The sequence below is a fragment of the Aquarana catesbeiana genome, linkage group LG06, assembly GCF_042186555.1.
Source record: "Aquarana catesbeiana isolate 2022-GZ linkage group LG06, ASM4218655v1, whole genome shotgun sequence".
In the NCBI taxonomy this organism is placed as follows: domain Eukaryota; kingdom Metazoa; phylum Chordata; class Amphibia; order Anura; family Ranidae; genus Aquarana; species Aquarana catesbeiana.
In genome coordinates, this window is record NC_133329.1 from 249169817 (window position 1) to 249190314 (window position 20498).

The window sequence follows — 20498 nt, forward strand, 5'->3', positions numbered from 1 at the left end:
ACCAGTTTAAACAGGTGCTCAAAGTTATCCCTGTTCAGCAGGCCCAGGATCTGGCAAGCTCCTAGTAGCTTTTTGTTGGCAATAGACGCTATGAGAGATTCTATCTTCAGACCTCACGTCTTTCGCTGGGCAGGGAAATATGTATAGAATACTATGGTTGAAAAATTGGTCAGCCGAAGCGTCATAAAAAAATTCCTGACTGATTCCTGATTCCTTTTTGCAGTGAATGGATATGGGATATCTTGGATAATTCATCCAAAGAATTTCTATTGGAAAGGTACCCCTTTTCCATTTAAGAAAAGGAGTAAATGTATTTCATTTAAAGAAGCTCCTTCTCCAGTACCAGGGGCATCAGCCCTCCAGGCAGTCAAGAGGTAATCCTCAGGGTCAAGCCCAGGGACAAAAGAAACCTACAAACAAGATACTAAAGCCTCCTTATGAGGGTGCGCCCCCGCTTACGGGGGGGGGGGACTTCTGCAGTTCTCAAGGGTCTGGCAGAAAGAATGTCAAGACAGATGGGTGGCTTCTTCAATAGCTCTAGAGTACAATCTGGGGTTTCAAGAGTTCCCATCTCCTCGTTTTCTTGGATCAGAGAAAAAAGTCTCTTTCTAGCATTGGACCATCCTTTGGCAAAGAGTGGTCATGCTGGTCCCCATGAAAGAGCTGGGGTTGAGGTTTTATTCAAACCTTTTTTTCACGACCAAATCGAATGGAGATGTCAAACCCATTCTGGATCTCAAGAATCTAAACCGCTCTTTTTCGCGTGGAGTCAATCCAATCAGTTGTCTCCATCCTACAAGGGGGTGAACTTTTTGACGTCAATCTCATACCTCCGTGGGCATATTTCCCCACTCACCATTAATATCTACTTCAAGGTAGAAAATCTTCATTTTCAGTTTGTAGCTCTGCTTTTCGGTCCAGCTACTGCACCTTGAGTGTTTTACAGAGGGTCTGGCCCCTCCTCTAGCCAGATTAAGGGCCCAAGGTATAACGATTATAGTTTACCTAGACGATCGGCTCTTGATAGACCAGTTGATAGCCCACTTAGACCAAAGTATGGTCACCACATTCAACTACCTGGAATACCTAGGTTGGATTCTCAACCTAGCGAAATCTTCCTTAAAGCCATTAAGGAGGTTATGGGTCTGTTCATAGATACACCCAGAAAAGGGTGTTCTTGCCCCAGGCAAAGATCAGCGCCATAAAGGAACTGATTAAGGTGGTCGAAGCAGGATAAATCCTTCTATTCAGCTTGCATGAGGAAAAGATGGTGGCTTCATTCAAGGACGTTTCTTATGCTCAGTTTCATTCGAGACTGCTGCAAAAAACAGTATCTTTATCAGCTTGGAACAAGAGTTCCAGCTCTAGATTTTCCAATGTGTCTGACTCCAAAGGTGCACCGGAGCCTCAGTTTATGTATAATAACCAAAAATCTGCAAAGGGGAAAATCCTTCCTACAGTTACCTGGGAAGTGGTAACAACATATGCCAACCTTTTTTAGGTTGGGGAGCAGTCCTGGAAGAGACAACTGTCCAAAAGAAGTGGTCCAGATCAGAAATTACCTTGCCCATTAACATTCTACAGATTCGGGCAGAGCACTTGATCCTGAGGGCCTGGACGTTTAATTTACGGAGCTATCCTGTCAGGATCCAATCTGGCAATGCCACAGCAGTGGCCTATATCAATCACCAAGGGGGCACAAGACGTTGTGTCCAGAGAAGGGTGAATCGTATCCTATCTTGAGCAGAAAACAATGTACCTTGCCTATCGGCAGTTTTTCATTCTAGGGATAGAAATTTTGTCAGGCGGTCTATTTTGAGTCACCAGCAGTTGTTCCCGGGAGAATGGTTCCTTCACCCCGATATATCTTTATGACAATAGGTCAAAGATGGGGGGATCCCAGACGTAGATCTGTTTGCGTCCAGGTTCAACAGAGAGATCGACATCTTTATGTTAAGAACAAAGGATCCGCTAGCATGCAGAACAGGTGCCTTGGTGTTCCCATGGAATCAGTTTCACTGATTTATACATTCCCTCCTTTTCTGCGTGTGTCCACGACTTCTTCGCAGGATCAAGCAGGAAGGGAAGTTGGTGATTCTTGTGGTCCAGAAGATCTTGGTATGCAGAGATCATAAGGACGGCGGTAGGGGTCCCATTGACCCTACCACCATGTCCAGACCTTCTTTAGCAAAGGTCCGGTATTCCCTCTTACTATACAAACGCTAAATTTAACGGTTTGGCTATTGAGGCTCTGAAGAAGCTTGGGCTGTCAGGTTCAGTGGTATATACCTTGGTTAATGCAAGGAAGCGGGCCTCCATAATTATATATTATGGAGTCTGGGAAGCATATGTCTCCTGGTGTGAAACCAGGGGTTGGCACCCCAGGAAATAGGTCATAGGTAGAATCCTTGACTTTCTGCAGATGGGGTGAAATATAAAGCTGGCCTTGAGTATTTTCTAAGGACAGGTCTCGGCCTTATCGGTATTATTTCAACGACCACTTGCTTAGCTTTCTTTGGCTCGTAACTTTATTCAGGGGGTAACATGGCTTAATCTCCGGTTAGGTCACCCCTGAACCCTTGGGACTTGAATTTAGTTTTGTCGGCGTTACAAAAACAGCCTTTTTTTGAGCCTATATGACATATTCCCTTGGTCCCTTTTGACAAGTAAACTATTTTTTCTGGTAACCATATCTGCTGCATGAAGGGTATCAGAATTGGCTGCTCTTTTTTGTGAAGCGCAATATTATTATTGTTCACAAGGATAAGGTACTACTAGATACTAAGAGGACAGGCAGTATCGAAATCTACTATTTCTAAATGGATTCGACAAGTAATCGTTCAAGCTTATGGTTTAACCGCTTGCCGCCCGCCGGCTGTCATATGATGGCCAGGCGGCGCGGCTCTCATTCTGCTCGCCCTCTCAGCCCACCAGGGGGCGCCCACCGTGTCACTGGGGACTCGGTGCACGTGCCCGGGTCCGCGATGTCCGCTGGGCACCCGCGATTGCCCGGTAACACAGCAGGACCGTGGATCCGTGGTCCTGTCAGAGGAGAGGAGACCGATGGTGTGTTCCCAGTACAGAGGAACACCGATCAGTCCCCCCCCCCCCTTGTGAATCTCCGCCCCCTACAGTTATAAACACTACCTAGGAACATTATTAACCCCTCGATCACCCCCTAGTGTTAACCCCTTCCCTGCCAGTCACATTTATACAGTAATCAATGCATTTTTATAGCACGGATCGCTGTATAAATGTGGTCCCAAAAATGTGTCAAAAGTGTCTGATATGTCTGCCGCAATATCGCAGTCCTGATAAAAATTGCAGATCGCCACCATTACTAGTAAAAAAAAAAAAAAAAATAATAAAAATTCTATAAATCTATCCTCTGTTTTGTAGACGCCATAACTTTTGCGCAAACCAATTAATATACGCTTATTGCGATTTTTTTTTTTTTTTTTTTTTTTTTTTTTTTTTTTTCAAACTTGTCACTCTTCTTTTGTTTATAGCGCAAAAAAATGAAAACCGCTGAGGTGCTCAAATACCACCAAAAGAAAGCTCTGTTTGTGGGGAAAAAATGATAACAATTTCATCTGGGTACAGTGTGACATGACCGCGCAATTATCGTTCAAAGTGTGACAGAGCTGAAAAATGGCTTGGGCAGGAAGGGGGTGAAAATGCACTGTATTGAGATGGTTAAAGAGGCAGATTCCACCCTCTCAAATCAAAACGCACTCTAGAGCTGTTGGTGCTCCATGGGCAGTGCATCACTAAGCCTCCATGGCTCAAATCTGCAAGGCCGCAACTTGGTCTTCAATCCATACATTTACCAGATTCTATCAGGTAAATGTAAAAAAAGGCATGAGTATATTGCCTTTGGGCGTAGTGTGCTGCAGGCAGCAGTATAACTCCTCTAGTCTCATGTTGCCCTAATTCTGTTGTCTCCCTCCCCTTAGTTGGCATTGCTATGGGACATCCCACATAGTGATTACTATGGCTTTGTGTCCCATGATGTACAATTAAAGAAAATAGGATTTTTATAACAGCTTACCTGTAAAATCATTTTCTTTTGAAGTATATCATGGGACACAGTAGTCCCGCCCCTCTTTCTAGTATACACATGTATTGCTTTGCTACAAAACTACTTCCGGTACGGGAGGGGTTATATAGGGAGGCAACTTCCTGTTTAGGGCGTGCCAGTTTCCAGCACCTGAAGGTGGCCTATAAACCGCATAGTGATTACTATGGCTCTGTTTCCCTGATGTACTTCAAAAGAAAAGGATTTTACAGGTAAGCTGTTAAAAAAATCCTATTTTTGTCAGTTTCGGAGTCATTGAAGCAGAGGAAGACGTACATCAAACAGTAAGAGATGGTTTTCCATCCTCAGAACCCTTGGGAGTTGTATGTGGCTGGGAGGAGGCAGTTCCAAATACTGTAGTCCTCAGTGACTCAGAGGAGTCTGCGTCTCATGCCTCCGCAAATTTGCGGTGCATGGGCTCCCTCTTGCTTCAAAGCCTGCGAAAGGACCCAAGAATATGTGGCGTAAAGGGAAAGGATCACTATTGGTTGGCAACCCTCCATGACAACCGTTTATAAGGGGAAAGTCTCAGATCTCATCCCATGCCCACAGAGAGTGCAGAAGATGAAATCTCTTGAGGACACCTTAAAGAGGAGTTTATCGAATGCTTTTCCTGACTCCTGGTAGATTACAGTGTCGTGACATATACAGCGTTAGACTTGCAGTAACGCAATGAAATATATGGTGTTAAACTTGCAGTAACGCACAGAACTATATGGCATTAAACTGGCAGTAACGCACAGACAAAAAACTGTTAAACGGTCACTACACTCACACTGACTGAACTATCCCTACATTCTTACTAATGTAAAGATGAATGGTGGTCTCACTACACTTACACTGAACCTAGATGCACACTAAACTGATATTCTACTGACAATAGAATCTCGTGCTCGCTCCGAACCGTTCGGCCATCCTTACTACCTTACTTTTTTTCTTTTTTTTTTTCCTCTATCCTTTAGATTGTAAGTGCTTATGAGCAGGTCCCTTATCCATGCAAGTCTGTTTCAAACTTTATATAGATTGTTATTTTTACCTTATATCATCATTTTGTAGTGTTCTGTATGGACTTTTTTTTTTTTGTACAGAGGTTTCTCACTAAAAAGTGCAAATTATGCTAATTTTTTAAATATCTAATTGCAGTACATTCAGCAGAACATAAGAACTGATTGTTCAAACATTGATCGAATTCTAGAGCCCCCTGAAGGTCAAGATGAAGGAGTGTGGAAGTATGAACATCTTCGGTATGTGGTGATACATTTCTTATCGTGAAAACTGACATTTACAGTATCTCACAAAAGTGAATACACCCCTCCACATTTTCGTAAATATTTATTATATCTTTTCATGTGACAGCACTGAAGAAATGACACTTTGCTACAATGAAAAGTAGTGAGTGTACAGCTTGTATAACACTGTACATTTGCTGTCCCCTCAAAATAACTCAGCCATTAATGTCTGAACCGTTGGCAACAAAAGTGAGTACACCCCTCAGTGAAAATGTACAAATTGGGCCCAAAGTGTCAGTATTTTGTGTGGCCACCATTATTTTCCAGCACTGCCTTAACCCTCTTGGGCATACAGTTCACCAGAGCTTCACAGGTTGCCACTGGAGTCCTCTTCCACTCCTCCATGATGACATCACAGAGCTGGTGGATGTTAGAGACCTTGTGCTCATCTACCTTCCGTTTGAGGATGTCACACAGATGCTCAATAGGGTTTAGGTCTGGAGACATGCTTGGCCAGTCCATCAACTTTACCCTCAGCTTCTTTAGCAAGGCAGTGGTGGTCTTGGAGGTGTGTTTGGGGTCGTTATGTTGGAATACTGCCCTGCGGCCCAGTCTCTGAAAGGAGGGGATCATGCTCTGCTTCAGTATGTCACAGTACTTGTTGGCATTCGTGGTTTCCTCAATGAACTGTAGCTCCCCAGTGCCGGAAGCACTCATGCAACCCCAGACCATGACGCTCTCACCACCATTCTTGACTGTAGGCAAGATGCACTTGGCTTTGTACTCCTCACATGGTTGCTGCCACACACGCTTGACACCATCTGAATCAAATAATTTTATCTTGGTCTCATCATACCGCAGGACATGGTTCCAGTAATCCTTGGTCTGCTTGTCTTCAGCAAACTGTTTGCGGGCTTTCTTGTGCATCATCTTTAGAAGAGTCTTCCTTCTGGAACGACAGCCATGCAGACCAATTTGATGCAGTGTGCGGCGTATGGTCTGAGCACTGAAAGGCTGGCCCCCCACCCCTTCAACCTCTGCAGTAATGCTTGCAGCACTCATATGTCTAATTCCCAAAGACAACCTCTGGATATGATGCTAAGCATGTGCACTCAACTTCTTTGGTCGACCATGGCGAGGCCTGTTCTGGGTGGAACCTGTCCTGTTAAACCACTGTATGGTCTTGGCCACCATGCTGCAGCTCAGTTTCAAGGTCTTGGCAATCTTCTTATAGCCTAGGCCATCTTTATGTAGCGCAACAATTCTTTTTTTCAGATCCTCAGAGAGTTCATTGCCATGTTGAGCTTCCAGTGACCAGTATGAGAGAGTGAGAGCGATAACACCAAATTTAAAACACCTGCTCCCCATTCAGACCTGAGACCTTGTAACAATAACGAGCCACATGACATCGGGGAGGGAAAATAGCTAATTGGGCCCAATTTGGACATTTTCACTTAGGGGAGTACTCATTTTTGTTGCCAGCGGTTTAGACATTAATGGCTGTGTGTTGAATTATTTTGAGGGGACAGCAAATTTACACTGTTTATACACTCACTACTTTACATTGTAGCAAAGTGTCATTTCTTCAGTGTTGTCACATGAAAATATATAATAAAATATTTACAAAAATGTGAGGGGGTGTACTCACTTTTGTGAGATACTGTATATGTCTTTTGGGAAAACCTGTACATTTTATAATTACTGCAAGGTAGGATTTATAGAAACAACAATCCACTGCTGTTTTGAAACCAGTAGTGCTTGGTTAATTTATTTGGGTAATAACTGTTATTCTGTTTAACGCCTTGCTTACACTTAGATTTAGCTCTCTCAAATCACTATTATAGTACACCTCTTGGTAACTGAGAATCCTAAACTTACTTCAGGACAACATACAATACATACATGTGTGAGTGATCTCATTCGATACACTACTTGTACACTGAATTATTATAGAGCACATGGCAAGAGCCAAGCACTAAGAGGTAGCTTTTAGGGCAGGTGGGGTTGCATTAAGTGGCTATAAAGATTAAATGTTTAGGCATCAGTAACCCCACTCACCCCCCCCCTTATCTGAGCCCTCATTCGATCCAGCATTGTGCAGGTCTGCAGCTCTTCTCTCCCCTCAAATCTTGATCTCACTGGCTTTGCTGAGACAGCCATTGGCTCCCACTGCTGTCAAAAGCAATGATGAGTGGGACCGAGTCCCACTGTCTGTGTCTATGGGCACAGGCAGCATGGCTCCAGAGTGAGCTCGTATAAGTTCCCCCATAGAAAGCGTCTTTCTATGGGGGCAAACGCCAGAGGGGAGGAGCCCCGGCAGGACACACAAGAAGAGGAGATTTGGGGCCGCTCTGTGCTATTCCATTTCACAGGGCAGGTAAGTATAAGCCTATTTGTTATTTTGTTACTTTTGTTTTTGTCTTGTTGTAACAGTCCAAAGTAGAACTCCAGCCAGCCCTTTGTTTGGATAGGGTGGGCATTGGGAGACGGTGTTTGGTTTTTTTCAGCTGTTTGTATTCTCAATTGTGAGATTTCAAATCTCTTCTTGTCTTTTTTTATAGCTTATTAATTCATGTTCATCTTTTTAGGCAATTTTGTCTTGAACTCAATGGACTTGCTGTTAAACTCCAGGTAATATATTGTCTCTTAGCAACTGCAAAAAATATATTGTCTCTTAGCAACTGCAAAAAATCTGAGTGCTGTGAGGCACTGGCTGGCAGGATTTTGGATAGTGTATAAGTGTCACTTAGGTTTCTAATCTACACATGGTGAGGGATTCCAGGTTTTGTGTTTGCTAGTCTGTTGTGAAAGACGGAAAGTTTTTTTTTTTTTTTTTTTTCTTTTCAGAATCTTAATATGTTCTGTTCTGGGGTCTGGAGGCTTTGTAGAGCTTTATGTAGGTAGGATAAAGCCTCCATTATTCCTAGGTTCACGTCTTACCTGGTAGCCAGACCCCAATATTAGTCTCAGCTGCCCACATGCCTATTATATCTGAGCTGAATGATGATAGATGCTCACTCTCTCTTGATAAGGCTATGTTTATCTACCTCACTTATATGCTTAATGATACATAACATATGTGATTACCGAAGTAAACCCTTTATCTATATGAATCAACCCATGCGGTTGCAGCTATAACCCATGAAATCAATAAGGAATGATAACTGTGAAAAAAGAATAACAATCACATTTATACAGAAAAGAAAGAAAGGTTAGAATATTCAGAGATTACCAAATATAGTATAGAGATGTTACAAATGCAGTGTTGCCAGTGTTTACAAAGATAGTTAATGCAAAAAAGGGGATATGGTTACAATTGACATACACATGCTATCAAGTTAGGACAAACCTAGGATAGAGAATAGTTAGAAAAAAGAAAAGAGACATAAAGATACATAGACAACTCCTACGTCACCATCTTTCATCTAGACCGTGAGCCGAAGAGATTTAGCATCCCTAGGCTTTGGTTTTTATGTTGTTAGAATAACCCATTCCTACAAAACTCAGGATCACCTCCTAGGTTCAGAAGTGGCATTGAATCCTGATTGGCTACCCCTGAAGCCTCCTTAATGTTCATGATCAGGTCTTAAACTTCCGGTGCCTCTAGGTCTACTACACGCTTATGATTTAATAAGCAACCCCCTTTGATCCTCAGCCCAACCAGTTCCGACATTAGCATGTCAACGGCCCCTGGTGAGATGGAGCATCTCACCTGAAGACATTCAATAGTTCCCACGAGATAGGAAAAAAAAAAGTATTTTTAAAATGTAAGCTGGGCCCCTATCTCATCATGATATCACAAAATATACTATATCTATCATCTTATACCTACGTACATATATATATAACACTTACACACATTCCTTAAAAAAAATAAAAATTATATATATATATATATATATATATATATATATATATAACGGGGCATGGTAATTTAATTAGAAAGTCCTCACACGCCGAAACCCAGATATAGCCGGAATCACCGTAGGTCAGGCTCAATATAAGATTTCTGCATATGATCTTCTATTCTCCCTCACTAATCCAATGATATCTCTCCCAAACTTAATTAACGAATTCAAAAACTATGGGAATATATCTAATCTGAAGATCAACTTCGAAAAATCCACAGCTATGGGCATTAATATGACTTCTGACAACCTGACCTCTCTGAAAACCAACTTTACTTTCAAATGGTCAGACAGCCATCTTATTATTTAGGAACCAACATCCCCAGGGACTTGACGCACACATTTGATCTAAATTTCCCCACAATGTTATCAAAGCAAGAGGGCTGCTTGAGGAATGGAACAAGGGACTCCATTCCTGGTTCGGTAGATGTAATCTTATTAAAGTGTGCATATTACCGAAATTCCTTTACCTGTTTCAAGCGTTGCCGATTAAGATCCCACACCTGTATTTTAAACGAGTACACGCAATATTCATAAAATTTATATGGTCACATACAAAACCACATCTACGCAAACAATACCTGACAATACCGAAACAATACGGAGGACTAGCCCTCCCTGACATAAAGCACTATTACCAAGCGGTACACCTAGGGAGAATCATAGATTGGAACAGACATGAACAATCCAAACTATGGATTCAAGTAGAACGCACCCAGGTAGGGGTCCAGCTAAAGGGAGCAATTTGGTGCTATGATCGTCTGCCCCCAGACATGACGACCCATCCTACAATAGGCGCCACGTTACATGTGGGCTCCATGATGATCAATAAGTCCTCCCTGACATCACGACAGTCCCCGATCCTGGGCAACCCGGCGTTCCGACCCGGATTGGATCGATCGGAATATGAGACACTTTGGACGGCGGGTAAAGACCGTGCTGTACACTACCTAGACGGGGAAAAATGGACTTCGCTCCAATTATTGATGAGTGATACCGGGGGCTTCCAGCTTCTGTTTTGGAAGGCGATCCGATTACATCACTTCATACATTCAATACCAGAACCGGTGCAATTCCAGCGAGACTTGACATCATTTGAAGAATACTGTAGAGACGAAGGGTTATTGACCCGAGTACTCTCAAAAACATGCTTTGCTTAACACACCAACAGAACAACCAGACCTGATGTTCATCCAACAATGGGAACGCGACCTACAATGTACTTTTACTACTATACAAAAACAAAACATAATCAGATTCTCTCTAAAATCATCCATCTGCACAAGGATACAAGAAACAAACGATAAGATCCTAACACGGTGGTATTATACGCCTCAGTTACTACACAGATTCTTTCCTACTACAACAGACAGATGTTGGAGATGCCAAATAGACAAAGGAACACTCCTCCATATCCTATGGTCCTGTCCGCTACTGCAACACTTTTGGACAACAATAGAGACAGTCATACAAAAATTTACAAACCACGCAATTCAGAAAGATCCAGCGTTCTTTCTGCTGCACGCTACCACAATCCTGGCACAGTCGTGTAAGAAATCCATAATACGACACTTACTCAATGCTGGAAAATCCTGTATTCCAGCTACATGGAAACAAAATTTACCCCCATCTATCGGATTGTGGTTGCGTAAAGTACAGGACATTAAAAAAATAGAGGATCTGGTGCTCACAGCACAACACAAACAAGAAAAGCACTCTAAAACCTGTATGCAATGGAATATGTTCATACTGTCTGATGAAGGGCAAGCTCTTCTAAACTCTTAAAGGTCACACCGAAACTGATGGACTGAAAGGTGACGACAGTGCCTCATCCATCACGCTCGTGTCGAATAACACCCCTCCACCGCTTCTCTCCTTTCTCCCCTTTCCCCTCTTCCTTTTTCGCTTTCTCTATCTTTTACTCTTTCAACTGAAGGTTCTATTTCCAGTTGATTTATTTCCTGCCTCTTTCTCCGGTCTTACTAGTGTGGTCAGGACATAGATAATGCGACCATGTGCGCAGCCCGTTGACTGGGGCAATATCATAAAAACATGTATATGAGATAAGGACTGGCTATAAGCGAATTGGGTGAAATATAAGATGTTTTAACATGTTTCTCTATCGTATCTTATTTCATCCATATTGTAAATAGAATATGAGCCTTCTCTTACAAACCAATATGTTTGTTTGATTGCCTATTATGGCCACTGATGTCTTGTACTTTCCCTGTATTTCTCTTGTTTTGTTTTTTCTCTTTGAAAAATTCAATAAAAATTATATTTGAAAAAAAAAAAGAAAGTCCTCACAATGTTTCCCTTGATGCTTCTTGATTAAAAAAAAATTAATTTCAGAATCTCCACATCACTGCTGTGAGAACTTGTTGCTAGGTGGAAAGGCAGACTGCTGAAAGAACGCAAAAAAAAAAAAAAGAGATGTGCTGCCTGTTTTATTGAACCTTTTGGGGGCAAGTTGTTAGTCAGAAACTGACTTGAGATTAGTTAGTGGCTTGGACGAATAGGGGTTATATTTCTTTTTATTCTATGGACTTGCTGTACAAGGCTCTCCTGCATTGATGCTGTGTTTGGTGCCTTGCTGGATTAAAGTGTCGGAAAAACCTATTTGGACTATTCCTGGTTGTCCTTGTCTCTTGCATGATCACCGCTGTCAATACCAGTTAAGCCTGTTCTCCTTACAGAGTATTTATATTATTGTAAAAATATTTAGTGTATTGCACAGAGAAGATTTGGGAGAGAAGACCGCTCCAATTCCTGATGTGTTCCTATGTGTATTGCTGACCTGATGTAGTAGTTTCACTACCTGATATTTAGAAGACATGAGAGCAAGGTACAAGCAAAAAGCAATTAGTGTGGGTGTTATACAAGTGCTAATGCAGAATGCTACAATGTGACTAAAGTATGTCTCATACTATTCAGCACATTCCAGCATAATTGATTCTTCCACTCCGCTTGCCTCAAAAGATTTGTTGCACTGGTCTGAATAAAAAGGGGTCTTAATTGTTTAATCGCTGTGTGGGGACAGATCTGGTTGTCACTATGGATACCTGTCTTTCTTGTGCTAGCTTATGATGTAAGTAAATCTAAAGCAAATAAGCTTCCATTGTTTTCTCCCTTTTGGTCTTCTACATAGACCATTCAAAAGTGTTTTTGTTCAATCTGTTTAATAAATGCAAAAAGATACCTGTTGATTTTACCACAAATCTTGTGAGCCGATAACTGCCTGTGTACATCGAGGGGTATAAGACTGGGTAGGGGATGAGGAGAGCTCTGTGTTCCTTGTAATCTATCAATAATAAAATGGCCATTACACCAATTTTAATGGGCACAGTTGATGAGATGCTCTGGAATTCAGAGCTGTGTTGTCACGTCAGAGGAAGGTAGGAGTGTACTACATTTCTAACACATCCACACTTATTCCCCTGTTTTGTAGAATGTTTTTAAAGGGATAAAGCTTGGGGAAATGTGAATGTATTTTTATTTTGCCTTGACATTTACTTTAAAGGAAATCTGTGGTCTTCAATGTTCCTTTTTGTATATTCAGTGTGTACAGGGGTTCAGTGTATCTTAAAGGTAACAAAACGAACAGTATGGATGGCTATAGCTATATTACTAGGGTGTGGAAGAGCAGATATAAAGTAACATTACTGCTTCTCAGTAGTGCTGTACAGTCTGAAGTATTTTAAAACCTAAAGCGCATCTAAGGGCCTGTTCAGACATAAACATGCATATAAATGCTAAAAAAAAAAAATGTGTATTACCTTCATTTGATGGACATTTACAGTGGGGACTGAAAGTATTCAGACCCTCTTACATTTTTCACTCTTTGTTATATTGCAGCCATTTGCTAAAATCATTTAAGTTCATTTTTTTCCCTCATTAATGTACACACAGCACCCCTTATTGACAGAAAAACACAGAATTGTTGACATTTTTGTAGATTTATTAAAAAAAGAAAAACTGAAATATCACATGGTCCTAAGTATTCACACCCTTTGCTGTGACATTCATATATTTAACTCGGGTGCTCTCCATTTCTTCTGATAATCCTTGAGATGGTTCTACACCTTCATTTGAGTCCAGCTGTGTTTGATTATACTGATTGGACTTGATTAGGAAAGCCACACACCTGCCCATATAAGACCTTACAGCTCACAGTGCATGTCAGAGCAAATGAGAATCATGAGGTCAAAGGAACTGCCCGAAGAGCTCAGAGACAGAATTGTGGCAAGGCACAGATCTGGCCAAGGTTACAAAAAAATTCTCCTGCACTTAAGGTTCCTAAGAGCACAGTGGCCTCCATAATCCTTAAATGGAAGACATTTGGGATGACCAGAACCCTTCCTAGAGCTGGCCAAACTGAGCTATCAGGGGAGAAGAGCCTTGGTGAGAGAGGTAAAGAAGAGCTCAAAGATTACTGTGGCTGAGTTCCAGAGGTGCAGTCGGGAGATGGGAGAAAGTTGTACAAAGTCAACCATCACTGCAGCCCTCCACCAGTCGGGGCTTTATGGCAGAGTGGCCCGACAGAAGCCTCTCCTCAGTGCAAGACACATGAAAGCCCGCATGGAGTTTGCTAAAAAAAACACCTGAAGGACTCCAAGATGGTGAGAAATAAGATTCTCTGGTCTGATGAGACCAAGATAGAACTTTCTGGCCTTCTAAGCGGTATGTGTGGAGAAAACCAGGCACTGCTCATCACCTGTCCAATACAATCCCAACAGTGAAGCATGGTGGTGGCAGCATCATGCTGTGGGGGTGTTTTTCAGCTTCAGGGACAGGACGACTGTTTTTAATCGAGGGAAAGATGAATGCGGCCAAGTACAGGGATATCCTGGATGAAAACCTTCTCCAGAGTGCTCAGGACCTCAGACTGGGCTGAAGGTTTACTTTCCAACAAGACAATTACCCTAAGCACACAGCTAAAATAACGAAGGAGTGGCTTCACAACAACTCCGTGACTTTTCTTGAATGGCCCAGCCGGAGCCCTGACTTAAACCCAATTGAGCATCTCTGGAGAGACCTAAAAATGGCTGTCCACCAACGTTTACCATCCAACCTGACAGAACTGGAGAGGAATTGCAAGGAGGAATGGCAGAGGATCCTCAAATCCAGGTGTGAAAAACTTGTTGCATCTTTCCCAAAAAGACTCATGGCTGTATTAGATCAAAAGGGTGCTTCTACTAAATACTGAGCAAAGGGTCTGAATACTTAGGACCATGTGATATTTCAGTTTTTTCTTTTTTAATAAATCTGCAAAAATGTCAACAATTCTGTGTTTTGGGGGTGCTGTGTGTACATTAATGAGGAAAAAAATGAACTTAAATGATTTTAGCAATGGCTGCAATATAACAAAGAGTGAACAATTTAAGGGGGTCTGAATACTTTCCGTCCCCACTGTATGTGCATTTATTTTTAACCTTTTATTTATAGCAACAATATACAAAGTTAGCAAGTAAACAATCCAGATAAGTTACACACTGATAGGACCGAGCATTGATGGTAAAAACAGGGTTGGAAAGACAACATATATGGTGTCTCAAAAACCCTGCATCTGTCCAGGCATCCAGTTCATCACCGGTTTGAAGAGGATACACTTGCAAGAAGGTCAACTGAAAGGGGAAGCAAGAAAGCAAAGTGGGGCAAAAAAGAAGAGGAGGGAAGGGATCCCTCTAGTGCAGTAATGGTGAACCTTGGCACCCCAGATGTTTTGGAACTACATTTCCCATGATGCTCATGCATGCTGCACTGCAGTGTATTTGAGCATCATGGGAAATGTAATTCCAAAATATCTGGGGTGTCAAGGTTCACCATCACTGCTGTGTAATCACGCTGCCTAATCTGGGTTTGAGGCCAACAAGTCAGCATATTTGTCAGAGTAGGTAAATCGGGTCCAGCAGAACCACGTCTTTTTAAAATGGGCTTCTTGTTTCTGGAGGGATATCGTAAGTTCCTGCATCCACATAATGTTCTCATAATGACCTGATCCAATGCCCCAGTCTGGGCCATGCTTATTAGATTGATCACCAAGGAGCGACAGTATATACAGTATACTGGGATAGGTTATTTCCTGACATCACATCCTTTTCCTGTGGGTGAGTGGAGAGGGAAGACTGACAAACTTGTTTTTGTTTTGGTGAGGCATTGGCAAACAGGATGTCTAGCATAGCATTGTGATGGCACTAGTTATATTGAAGAGCAGGAGGCAGATGAGGCAAGCCAAATGGTGCCATTGAGGGCATCCATTGCTCAAGCAAATAAAGGGAAGTTTGGGACCTTTTTATACCAGGATTTAGGATGCTCTTGTTCTTCCATTGTGGTAGAACGCAGGTCACTACAGTATGTGTTAACAGGGCATAAACCTAAAAACCCAATCTTTTATCTTTACTTGGTGATTATACCAGTAACACACTTCCTATTTTGGGGGTGGTGATGCTCACCCTACTGTATCTAGACAACAAACTGTACAGGACTACTGGAACTTCCTCCTTTCCTTTTCTCGATAAGAGGGGGTAGGGGTCTATAGTCATCAAAATATTGTAACAAATAAGAATGCAGGGCAAGCCGAGAGCACAGGAAGCTATTGGCTGACAAAGTTTGACAAGGTCAACTGATATATTCTTTTGAACTTATCAAACAAATGTAACAACACTTTTGATGGTATATTTAATAGATCAAAAGGGAAAAAATAAGATAAGTTCATTGTTGTGGTTTACATAGTATTTTACAGATAAGCTTGTGCCTTCAAAGTAGGTTGATTGCAGAGATTTCTTCAAGCTTGGCTTAATATGTGGGTTTTATTTTCATTTTATAGGCTGAATGTCATCCGGACTCTTGTACCCAAATGACTGCAACAGAACAATGGATATTTCTTTGTGCAGCTCATAAAACACCAAAAGAGGCAAGTCTCACTTGTTACTTTACTGTTTTATCAGGCAAAATGCTTCTGAAATGACTATAAGCAAAAGTGAAGTAAGGCCTAGTAATACACTGACCCGGTGCAAACCTGATCCAATAATCAGCTAAATCTGTGTCTGTAGTGCATGTTCAAACCTTAATCCCATAAATAATTTAATATTAGATACTCCATTATATAATGATTTTGGAAATTCTAGAGAAAAAGCGTTTTGTATACCTTTTTTCACTTTGACCTACAGGTAAGCCTATAATAAGGCTTACCTGTAGGTAAAAAGAATATCTCCTAAACCTATACGATTTAGGAGATATTCCCCTTGCATTCAGCCGCTGACCTCAGCGGTGCATGCTCTCTGGGTTTCCCGGCCGGAAAGTGACGACATTGCGGCTTTGGCCACTCACAGCGCCAGAGCCGCGATACCTGGAAGACACGCCGAGGGAAAATGTCCGCTCCCTCGGCGTGGACTGAGATCACCTGCTGACATCTCGTTCTAAGGTAAGTATTTCATAATGAGCTAGTATGAGATGCATACTAGCCATTTATGCCTTTTGCCTTACAGGTTTAAAAAAAAAAAAATTGGCGTGTTTACTACCGGTTTAAATAATGCATTACAATTTAACTAAGCTCATTCAATTTTAGTTGACTAAAATGAACTGGAGATTTTAGTAGACTAAAACAATTCAGATGACTAAAACTAAAATGACATTTTGCTGTCAAAATTAAACAGCTCTTGCATAAAAGCTTTTTATTATTGCAACCAATTAGATTTTTTGCTTTTAAGTGTTTAATCCCTTTTTTGTTTTGTGATTTAGTGTCCTGCCATAGATTACACAAGGCATACACTTGATGGTGCTGCATGTCTCTTGAATAGCAATAAATATTTCCCAAGCAGGTAAGTTTGTATAATGAATGAAACAAGTTAATTCATTCTGCACTCAAATGTTACTGTTAATACACAGAATGAGCTGGCGCTTAAAGTGGTAACCCCAAAAAATTCAGATCCTGTTCCCTTAAAGCAGATTAATCTGCATGGTGCTTGTGCTGTGTAATCTGCCCCCCTCTAAAATGTAAAAAACCTGGCTGAGCCTGCAACTTCCTGAGTCCCCCTCTCTGCGCTGACCACGATAATCAGGGCTGCTGACCACCATGGTCAGCATACATCCCTCCGTCATCCGCAGCCCTGCTCTCCTCTCTCCCCCTTACCCCCTCCCTCCGTACCTGTCATCTCCCTGTTCTGTGTCTCTCTGCGCTGACCATGATAATCAGGGCTGCTGAGCCCTGACCACAGTGTCAGCATACATCCCTCCATCATCCGCAGCCCTGCTCTTCTCTCACTCCCTCCCTGCCTGTCAGCTCCTTGTTCTGTGTCTCTGCCCCCCCCCCCCCCCCCCCAATTTCCGCCGCTATTAATACAAGTAAAAAAACTTACAATGGTCACTGCCAGCCCCTCTATAGGCAGGCATACCACACTGTAAGTTTTTTTTTTTTTTTTTTTTTTTATAAAAACGAGGATTGTAAATACATTTTTAGAGCTCTCTTCAGGCCGGTCACGTGACTCGTGGCCGCTCAGCCCCATCTCGGAGATGTAAAGCAGCCACGAGTCACGTGACCGGCCTGAAGATAGCTCTAAAAATGTATTTACAATCCTCATTTTTATAAAAAAAAAAAAACTGTGTGGTATGCCTGCCTATAAAGGGGCTGGCAGTGACCATTTGTAAGTTTTTTACTTCTACTATTAGCGGCGGAAATTGGGGGGGGGGGGGGGGGAACAGAGACACAGAACAAGGAGCTGACAGGGAGGGAGTGAGAGGAGAGCAGGGCTGCGGATGATGGAGGGATGTAGGCTGACACTGCGATTCAGCGGCCGATAAAAGTGGTCCTGGCAGCGGATTCGCCGCGGGATCACTTTTATAGGCAGCGGGAGAGGTGCCCCCCTCCTGACGTTTCCCTGCTTACTGGAGCCGTCGGTAAAGGGGCAAACGATCCTATCCCCTGGAGCGATTGGCAGGAAGTCGAGTGAGGGCAAGGTGGCCCCCACTTGACTCTATGCCCTTGAAGGACCGGAGTGATGTCTGACGTCGCTTCCGCCTAACTGCCTTAAAGGGACAATTTTTTTTTTTTTTTTTCCCGTGTAAATGTGAGATCTGAGGTCTATTTGACCCCAGACCTTGCAAAAAAAAAGAAATAAGTCATGCTTATTTCTGTTACAAGGGTTGTTTACATTCCTTGTAAAAGCAATTAAAGTGATCAAAAAAAGAATTATAATAGTTAATTATAACTGGGCACACTGGCTGCGGTTTGGCAGCACTCCACAAAACGGGGACATCCCTTAGGAAAGGGAGGACAACCCATAGTTTAGAATCTGTGTATAACACCTAATGAAAGGGCCAAACAACAAGATTCCACAAGCTTTAACGATGAAAGGAAAAACAATTAATTAGCAGTCAGAGAAAATAGCCAACACATTTTGGGGTAAAACAAACTCCCTTTCATCAGGGCTCAGGCTGCAGTGAAACAGGAGAACATTTTCCCATGCTGCACAGATCCAAGAACAATTGCAAACCATTATGAATCACCCTTGGTCGTTATGTCATGTCAAGAGTCCCACCGCTTAGAGCCCTCTAAAGAAGGGGAAGAAGTTTTTACCCCGAAACACTTTTTTGTGTTTTCCTACTATGGTCTAATTAAATTTTTTAAGTTGTGGACTCTTGAGTACCTGCAGTGCCATGTTGTATTTGTACGTTGAAACATAAAACAAATAAAAAATATTGAACATGAAAAGTTGTGGGCATATGTACACCTAGGGCTATTCAATCAATGTGTATATACGTGCTGGCATCCCAATGCCTTGGATGTTTGGCCCTTATTTGTCATGTGATTTTTGACAATGGAACCGTTCAAATCGTTGAGACTCAAATAAAAAAAAAGGTTCCTGCACTACTTTTCTGCAATGTCATTGTGACGTGCATTGACTTCTGTTAAGTGAAACCACAAATAAATCGCTGATCCAAATTACACTGATCTGCGGCTTTGAAATCATGCTGAAGTAGTGCGATTTTTAAAGCTGCACTGGTGTGAACCAGGGCTTACATTAGACTTTATTCATTAATAATCTGATTTACCAGTTCCCAAACTACTTTTTTGAAACAGTGCATAGGTCTGTAATCATGGGTGTTGTTTAACAAAATTCAGTTTTTTAAATTTAGTTTATAAGGAATTCTCAGAAAATGGTTACTTGGTTTTTCTGCTGTAGAGAAACTACCATAATCTCTAGGATGACTTGTCTAGCAAACTGTTAAAAGATGTGAAGAGTTTGAGAAAAACAGTTGTTCATAGTTTAAATATAACTTGGGTTTTGTAGGTGTAGAACTCTTTTATGTAATGCCAATGTCCCAGAAGCAGTGGGCTGAGGCTGTATGGATAATACTTGTTTGTGTAAAATCATCTAGAAAATAAGCTTCTTAATGTTGTTTCCACAGGGTTAGCATAAAGGAATCATCTGTTGCCAAACTAGGATCAGTGTGTCGTAGGATTTATAGAATATTTTCACATGCTTATTTTCATCATCGGCAAATTTTTGATGAATATGAGGTATGCATTTCATTCTCTTCATTTTATATAATCAACTTCTTTGTAACTCTTGATATTCTCTTTGTTAATATCCTAGTTGTATATAAATGGAACCTGAGTAAAAAAAAACTGACAATGCAGTATTGTTATGCACACATCTCAACTGCATACAGATCACAATCTTGATTACCCTTTCAATTTTTTATTGCGCAATGATTTTGCACAGAGCAGTCCCTTACCTCCTCTGGTGGTCCCCTGCTGGCGCTCTCTGCTACTCTTCTTCTCCAAGGGGGCACTTGTGCGGAAGGTTATTTATCTTAATGTAGACAATGCATTAAGGTAAAAAATGTTTTTCTTTTATAACCACTTTTAACAGGTTTCCATTTTTGCAGCAAAATTTGACTAATGGCTGACTGCAGACATTTCTTAGCTTGCTCCGCATGATCTGTCCCAATAGCTGGGCTTGGGCATTGGCTGAGTCCAATTCTCATTAGCTTACAATGGAGAAGCCCAGCTCCTAAACCTTTAACCTTTTTAGCTTCATGCAGACTAGTGTATTTTTTAAGCTCAAAAAAGGCTAGAAAAAAAATGCACTGTCGTGCGTTTCTGCAAAAAGCACCAAAAAACACATAGATGTGAACCAGGTCTCAGACATTTAGTAACATAATGGGGTTAAAAAAACTAAAATTAGCCCTTTATAATACAAAAAAAGCAGATAATCACTACAGTAAGGGGTTTTTTTTTTTTTTACTGTCGAACTGTGAAAGTAATATTTTTAGTAGTGA

General features: G+C 41.6%; 1 protein-coding gene across 2 annotated transcripts in view; it reads left to right on the forward strand.

Moving 5' to 3' along the window:
- Positions 1–20498, forward strand: part of LOC141146690 (MOB-like protein phocein) — a 114567-nt gene that overhangs the window by 84255 nt on the left and 9814 nt on the right. For both annotated transcript variants that reach the window (XM_073633160.1, XM_073633158.1), the window contains 5 exons: positions 5222–5322; positions 7896–7938; positions 16042–16128; positions 16956–17035; positions 19623–19734. In XM_073633160.1, coding sequence (XP_073489261.1) covers positions 5222–5322; positions 7896–7938; positions 16042–16128; positions 16956–17035; positions 19623–19734 — 423 coding nt within the window. The remainder of the gene's footprint in view (positions 1–5221; positions 5323–7895; positions 7939–16041; positions 16129–16955; positions 17036–19622; positions 19735–20498) is intronic.